The sequence below is a fragment of the Myotis brandtii genome, unplaced genomic scaffold (genome assembly GCF_000412655.1).
Source record: "Myotis brandtii unplaced genomic scaffold, ASM41265v1 scaffold315, whole genome shotgun sequence".
In the NCBI taxonomy this organism is placed as follows: Eukaryota; Metazoa; Chordata; class Mammalia; order Chiroptera; family Vespertilionidae; genus Myotis; species Myotis brandtii.
In genome coordinates, this window is record NW_005362075.1 from 1,981,124 (window position 1) to 1,989,079 (window position 7,956).

A 7,956-nucleotide genomic window follows, 5' to 3' on the forward strand; every position below is an offset into this window, starting at 1 on the left:
TTTTTAATTAAATCTTTATTGTTCAGATTACATTTGTTCCTCTTCTTTTTTTCCCACCCCATAACTCCCCTCCTCCCAGTTCCCGTTTCTTAAAAGAATATATTTTCAATCTTTAAGAATTTATTTTGTTTTATTTTAGCTTAAAACAATAGAAACCCTATTGGGCAATACAACCAAAATTGGAGATGTAATTGTTCTTGGAATGATAACACAGTTAAAAGAGGTAAGTTAAACTGAATAAGCATCATACTTTTATGTACACCCTTCAGATTAATGAAATGTCAGTTACATATAGCATCTCTACAGAGGTACAGGAGCATAGTCTTTTTTAAAATATATATATTTTTATTGTTTTTAGAGAGGAAGGGAGAGAGAGAGAGAGAGAAACATTAATGATGAGAGAGAATCATTGATCGGCTGCCTCCTGCACACCCCACACTGGGGATCGAGCCCACAACCTGGGCATGTGCCCTGACTGGGAATCGAACCATCACCTTCTGGTTCATGGGTCAACACTCAACCACTGAGCCACACCTGCTGGGCAGGAGCACAGTCTTCATTGATGGTTCATACCTCAGTCACCAAGTAGCCTTTTCATCTGTATTTGGTTTCCTGGGAGACATCTGGAAGGAGTGTCTTCTACAGATTGCATAGTCTGCAGTTAGTCTCCCAGTGACCTCTGGTTGCACTGAGAGTACTGAGTTTCTGAACAAACAAAGCTGCAGACCATATCCTGGTCCCTTGGAGACACTGTTGACTCTCTTAGGTGAAGGCACCTGGTGAGGTCCAATGGCAGCCAGCAAGTGTCCTCTTGCCATCTCTTGATCTTCAGTGGTCATTCTTTGAGTATCTAGAAGTCTAAGTCTCAGTTAAGTGGTTTGTCTGATGTCACCAGATTAGTAAATGGAAAAGCCTAGACTAGGAATTGTTGATTTTTAAAAAAATATATTTTTATTGATTTCAGAGAGGAAGGGGGAGGGAAAGAGAGAGAGAAACATCAATGATGAGAGAGAATCATTGATCAGCTGCCTCCTGCACGCCCCCTACTGAGGATTGAGCCCGCAACCCGGGCATGTGCCCTTGACCGGAATCGAACCCGGGACCCTTCAGTCCACAGGAACCAAACCAGCTAGGGCAGGAATTGTTGATTTTTTTAAGTATACTATACTCTCTACTATATTCTGTTGTCAAAATTGTCAGTATTTTAATTATTTTATTATTGTATTCATTTTTACATAATTGTGGACATATGTCTTTTAATTTGTTTTTAGGGAAAATTTTTTCTGGAAGATCCGACGGGCACAGTACAACTGGATCTTAGTAAAGCTATATCCTTCACTTTTATTTTCTTAAACCTATATCCTTCTCTTTTATTTTTTTAAATCTTCAAGTTAGGGAAATTGATTATATATCATTCCCAAATTTAGCTATTTGGTTTCCTGGTGTAACTTTCATATGGTGGTGGTGTAGGAATTTACTGTAGAAACACAATCCTAAGTAGAGACAAAAATACTACTTCCCTCTTATCTGGAGAGTCCAGACAAATCACTGAGGGAGTTAATAACATGCCAAGAATGATTTATACTGTCAATATTACCAGGCTACGTCCTAGAATCAGACATAGGTACATTTCAAGCTAAAATTTTTTAAGGTGTGATCTAGCCATAGTTTCAAATGTGAAGTCTTTAATTATTATTTAGAAGTCCTGTCAGGCCCAAAATGTGTGTTGACTATCACTACCTCAAGCATAGAAATAAAATTATTTTCCTCAACTGTGTGTACCAGTTCCATAGTGGTTTATACACAGAGTCATGCTTTGTCTTAGCAGAAGGTAAGTCAGTATTCATCATTCTACAGTAAAACCATTTTTACATTGTTTAAAATACGTTAACATGGTATAATTTGGGAGAATAGCAATTATAAAAGCATACTTTTGACAACTTAAAATGACTCTCAGTCTGCTAATTGGCACGGGTTTCTTTTTGGGTTGATAAAAGCAGTCTGAAATCAGTGGTGATGGTTATACAACTTGTGAATATACTAAAATTTTTACTTTATATACTTTTAAAGGTGGATTGTATGATATGTGAATTATATCAATAAAGTTGAAAAAAAACAGATTTTACATAGGGTCATAAGATAAAAGATTTCCTAATCAGGGTACCTTATCTCTCTTTATTGACGCATGCATTGTGAGTAAAATGAAAAGTTTCAATTCTGAATCTATTTCTATTTCATGAGGGTTTTTTGTTTGTTTGTTTTAATAGAACTGAGACTGTCTCTGGATCTGAAGTTGTTTTCTAGCTCAGTGGGACTGGCAACTTCTGCAGTTAGTTGACAAGGGATGAGATGACAGCCTAGTATTACTGCTTTGTGTTCTATAGTTTTGTCCTTTCAAACAAGAAGAAGAATTGGATAAATGAAAGTGATTTTTGACTTATGTTTTTTCAGGTTGGTTTGAAGATCAGGTGTTTCATGTCAATGCCTTTGGATTTCCACCCACTGAGCCCTCTAGCACTACTAGGTATAAACATGTTTGACTTAAACTCTTTAGGAATTTTGTAATGCTGACAGTAATGAATGTTAGATATATCATATCTCGGTTATTACAAGGCCTCAGGCTTTGTGTCAGAACTCAAAGAGCAATGGAAAATTAGAGTTAGAAGACTGGGTAGTATGTGTAACTGAAAACTAGTGGATTGACTCCAGATCAGTTGCAAAAGCATTTCCATACTTGTCTTTAACTGGAAAAGATTGCCAGTTGAACTGTCTTACTTGTCTGTAGGGTAGATGAGAAGTTCAACTGAGATAAGAGAGAGGAAAAACACTTAGGAGAATATAATTGCCATCCTATATAATAAAAGCCCAGCAACCATAATGGCAGAACGACTGCTTGACCAGTCACTATGAGGTACTGACCACCTCTTGGTCCCTTTCCCTGGCCAGCAGGCTCCGATTGCCAATGACGAATTGGGACCCGGGGTGGGTGGCGGGGGATGTGGGCAGCACCAGGCTAAGACCCCCACCCTGCCTGTCGCCCCACACACAGAGGGCGACCAGCGGTGGCGGCGGGGGTGGGGCTGATGAGCGGCCGACCTCTTGGTCCCTCCCCCAGGGCCTTCAGGCTCCCACCACTGGGTGTGAAATGGGTGGGTGGCTGCAGAGGGCAGGGCCAGCTGCCAGCAGCCTGGGAAGATGGCCCTGATCGCAGGCTGGGCCTAGGGACTGTACCCGCACACAATTTTGTGCGCCGGGCCTCTAGTGATAATATAAAATTCTTGTTTTTATATTCTACTGAGTCAAAGTTACAAGAGGCAGCTTCTGTAGCTCTTTAATATAAGTGAAAGCACCATAATATTAGAGTTATTCCAAAAGGGCCTTCTCTGAGAGGAGTGAGTTCCTATCATTTGAGCTATTTGAGCAGAGGCTGACTGATGGTATAAAAGTATAGCTGGTGGGCTGTGTGTTGAACGTTGTCTACAGACCTTTCTTTCCCCTTTGAGATGTTAAAACACATTTTGAGTTAGTTCCAGTGTTTAAAAATAGATTTCTCATAAAAGTCTAGATTTCTGAGTTCTCTTGAACCATCAGATCTGAGAACATGGTGCCTGAATTCTCACCTAGCTACAACCCTACTGCAGGTTATATGTGTGCACCCTAGCTCGTTCCTAGTCAGCCTCAGCTGGCGGCTACTTTGATATCTGTGTTTCCTCCTTGAAGCCTTGCCAGCATTTGAGTTTGCTACCTCTGGGGGAATTAAAGTTGCATTCTAACTTTAGAATCTATTGTAATGGTAAAGATTTAAAGGAGTGTGAGGATTAAGATTTTAGTTCTACATACCTGTATCAATTCAGGTGCAGAGGCCATGTCTCCGGGCTGGGAGTCACTGGCAGGGCAGCCTTTGCAGTGCAGCCCCTCTTCCTTTGAAGTCATTTGGGGACAATGCTGGTCACACTAAGGAGAACACAAGCCCTCATCAAGCCAGCTCTCTTTTAAGTGAATGTTTTTAATGCTAGTTTGTGGCTTTTTACAACCTGGTAGGGTTTCCTTGAAATACATTTCAATCAGAATTGCTGTCTTGGTGTTTTAGTTTCATACAAGCTTCAAAATTACTACTTGAGAATGAGAGGTGTAATTAAGGAAGCTGGCCATGAGAATTACCATTTGTATCAATTTAGCAAAGAGATTATCATTGTAATGTCTCAAATAATATTCCATTTAAATTATGCCATTTTTTCCTAAATTGAACTGATCTCTGTGTTTAGTACACCAAAGACTAGTATGAGTTGTCACAAAGTACATTAAAATGAAATAATCATTTTATTCCTGTTAGGATTATAAATTACTTTTCTCTTTAAACACCTTCCAAATAAAACTCTGGTGGTAGTCAGTGGATTCAGCAACAGTTATTTTATTAAGTATTTTTTTATGTGCAAATAAGCACAAATAATGGTCCTGTCCCAAAAGGATTTATACTAACCTAATGCCTTCCCACCATTGCACAGTATATCATATAGGTTTGTTATCCTAGAATTTCTAGAATATTTCTTTCTTTTCAAATTTGACAACTTAGGATAATATGTACTGTCAGGCCTTCCTCTTGATCCTGTACTTGCACCTTATATTTCATGAACCATGGACAGATGATGTTAGTAAGTCTTGTCTGAGCTTTAATTTCTGAAGAATCAGTTTAATAGGTATTTCTTTCTGTGATGCTCTGGCTTATGCTTGGGTATATATTAAATTGAAGTCAGCATACAATTGTATCAACTTACTGCATTCCTCTGATAACTGCTAGATTATAACTGTAAGGTCATACCTTTGAAAATGCCAAGTATAATTGGTGGCAACAGTAACAGCTACCATGTCTGAGTGCTCACAGTGTACTAAGGGCTACCTAGTTCTAGTATACCTCCAAATTTTCACAATTCTGGAATGTAGGCTAGCCTTTGTAGATATTCTTACCCCTTAGGACAAATTAGAAGTAAAATTGTTTGGTCAAATAATTAGTACTCTTTTTGAGCACTTTGATTAGATATTGTTCAAATTGAGTACCCATTTTTCTTTCAACTACATGGGAAATTATGATTTATTTTAGTATTTGCTTTAGTTTTAAAAGGCACAGATATAGCCTATTATGAATTTTATTTTATTTTTTTTTTAAATTTTTTATTTTTTTTCTTTTTAAAAAAATATTATAAGTATTACATTTCTCATTTTAGAACATTTAAGTAAACTTGTTTGCTACAAATAATACATTTTCATGGTACTATATACATTGATGGGAGGAAAAACCTCATTAGATAGAAAGAAGTTTAATTTGTAAAATTATAAAAATACCAGAGGCCCGGTGCACGAAATTTAGTGCACTGGGGGGAAGTCCCTCAGCCCGGCCTGCGCCCTCTTGCAGTCTGGGACCCCTTGCTCCTTACCGCCTGCCTGCAGCGGAGGCAGGAGAGGCTCCCACCACCACCACGGCACTCACCAGCTGTGAGCCCAGCTTCTGGCTGAGCAGTGCTCCCCCTGTGGGAGTGCACTGACCACCAGGGGGCAGCTCCTGCATTGAGCTTCTGCCCCCTGGTGGTCAGTGCATGTCATAGTGGCTGGTCCTTTCACCATTCAGTCGATTTGCATATTAGTGTTTTATTATATAGGATCTTCCAGAGATTATTGAAGATAATAATTGTGTTATAATTACCTAGGGCATACTATGGAAATATTAATTTTTTTGGAGGGCCTTCTAATACATCTGTAAAGACTTCTGCAAAACTAAAACAACTAGAAGATGAGAATAAAGATGCCATGTTTGTGTTTATATCTGATGTTTGGTTAGACCAAGCAGAGGTGTTGGAAAAACTTCACACCATGTTTTCTGGTAGGTTTCATTTTTTTTATTATTATTATTCTTTTTTGAACGATTATCAGGGGTCATGTTTTAAAACTAAATTCTTAAAAAATACATTTTTTAAGTAGTTTATTTTAAAAAAACACTTTGAGTCAGCAGTGAGATATTTTAAGTGGGTTCATCTTAAAGGCTCACATTTTTACATTTGAAAAATAACTGTGTGTGTGTGTGTGTGTATTCATGGTACATAAGAATTAGTCCTAAGTATAGTATAAGAGTGAACAAGAGCTTGGACTTGGGGTCTGACATAAATTGCAGCCTAATACCTTGGGCAGATTACTTAATTTCTCTTCAGCTTCTAGAGATGTCAGGAGGGTATTAATCAACCCATTGCAGGGCCTGGCATATAATAAGTGCTCACTGGACCTACTATTACTATTACCATTACTTATAAATAATAAGTTATTAAAATATTGTTTTTATTATTAACAACCCATGGCTAAAGGCTTTTAAACCTGACTTGTAGATTAGAAAAATAATGATATTTATTCTCATATTTTTAGGTTATTCACCAGCACCTCCAACCTGCTTTATTCTGTGTGGCAATTTTTCATCTGCACCATATGGAAAAAACCAAGTTCAAGCTTTGAAAGGTATTAAGGGTCTATTGAATAAATGTTTCTATATTTATATAAACTAACAAAAAATTATCTATATTTTAATTTTATTCAAAGGATACAGGGTTCTAACTAATGAAACAATTTGATTCTTATGTGCATTATGTATAAATTAAATTTAATATCCCTTTAAAATTTTAGATTCCCTAAAAACTTTGGCAGACATAATATGCGAATATCCCAATATTCACCAAAGGTAATGATTTCTACTGCTATATTTTTTATTTAAACAATTTTATTTTAAAAAAATGAATCTTATGTTTGATATCAGTGATTATTAAGAAGTGAATAGAAGAAAAAGTTGAGGAAATTAGTACAGCTAAGAGATAAATTATCCTCACATCATGATAATGTGTGTTACACTATACTGGAGACTTGTAGTTCAAACTATTAAAAGTGTGAGTGACAATTTCAACCATGTTTTGAATTTCTTGGTGATATTACTCTACGTCAGGGGTGAGGAACTTCTGGCCCGGAAGCCATATCATTTGGCCCTGCCAAGGCAACCACAGGTGGGTCTTGAAATTCAATAAATCTAGGAGCTTTTTTCATAGCAACATAATTTTTAAGCTGATAATTTTGTATGGTTCTTGAATGATGTTATAAATATCCAAATGGCCCTTGGTAGAAAAAAGGTCCCCCACCCTGCTCTAAGTATAGAGCTTCATTCTTCAATAGGATAGTCACTGGCCACATGTGTCTCTTTAAATTAAATTATTTAAAGTTAAATAAAATCTAAAATTTAGTTGCACTAGCCACAGGTCACGCACTCAGTTATTGGACAGTGCAGTTATGTCATTGCAAAAGGTCTACTGGTAATGTTGGTCTGGAGACTCTTAGTAGTTCATTTATTAAAATGCATGTAATTTTTAAATCTCTTAAAATTATTACTTAATTAAAGGCAATAACTTGTTTTTAGAAAATTGGATTGGTTTGCAATTTTTTAAAATGAATTATGTTGAATTTTGCTACAGTAGTCGTTTTGTGTTTGTACCTGGTCCAGAGGATCCTGGATTTGGTTCCATCTTACCAAGGTAAGTTTTATTCAGATTTTGTGACAGTAAAGAAAATTTTATAAAGTTTAAAAATATACACTGTTTCACATAAATTGTTTTTATAGGCCACCACTTGCTGAAAGCATTACTAATGAATTCAGGCAAAGAGTGCCATTTTCAGTTTTTACTACTAATCCTTGCAGGTAAATATTAAAATTTTGTGTTTTTTTTTTTTTCCTTTCATTTAAAAATTCTTATAATGTGTCTCTGAAGTGTGACTATTATGAGATAAATATAAAATTTCACTTTATGTTTCTCACAACTTTGAAAATATTTTAACTATATTTAAATAATTCACTAATAATGAATTTAGAAGTTTGATTAATGGAGTTTTCTTTTTAATTAAATCTTTATTGTTCAGATTATTACATTTGTTCCT

At 36.4% G+C, this 7,956-nt stretch overlaps 1 protein-coding gene across 1 annotated transcript in view; it reads left to right on the forward strand.

The window, feature by feature from the left end:
- The window catches only part of POLE2 (polymerase (DNA directed), epsilon 2, accessory subunit), a 37,477-nt gene that overhangs the window by 16,563 nt on the left and 12,958 nt on the right, over nt 1-7,956 (forward strand). Inside the window, exons 7-15 of the mRNA XM_014542902.1 lie at nt 140-223; nt 1,272-1,328; nt 1,783-1,831; nt 2,452-2,524; nt 5,703-5,875; nt 6,409-6,498; nt 6,664-6,718; nt 7,497-7,556; nt 7,643-7,720. Coding sequence (XP_014398388.1) covers nt 140-223; nt 1,272-1,328; nt 1,783-1,831; nt 2,452-2,524; nt 5,703-5,875; nt 6,409-6,498; nt 6,664-6,718; nt 7,497-7,556; nt 7,643-7,720 — 719 coding nt within the window. The remainder of the gene's footprint in view (nt 1-139; nt 224-1,271; nt 1,329-1,782; nt 1,832-2,451; nt 2,525-5,702; nt 5,876-6,408; nt 6,499-6,663; nt 6,719-7,496; nt 7,557-7,642; nt 7,721-7,956) is intronic.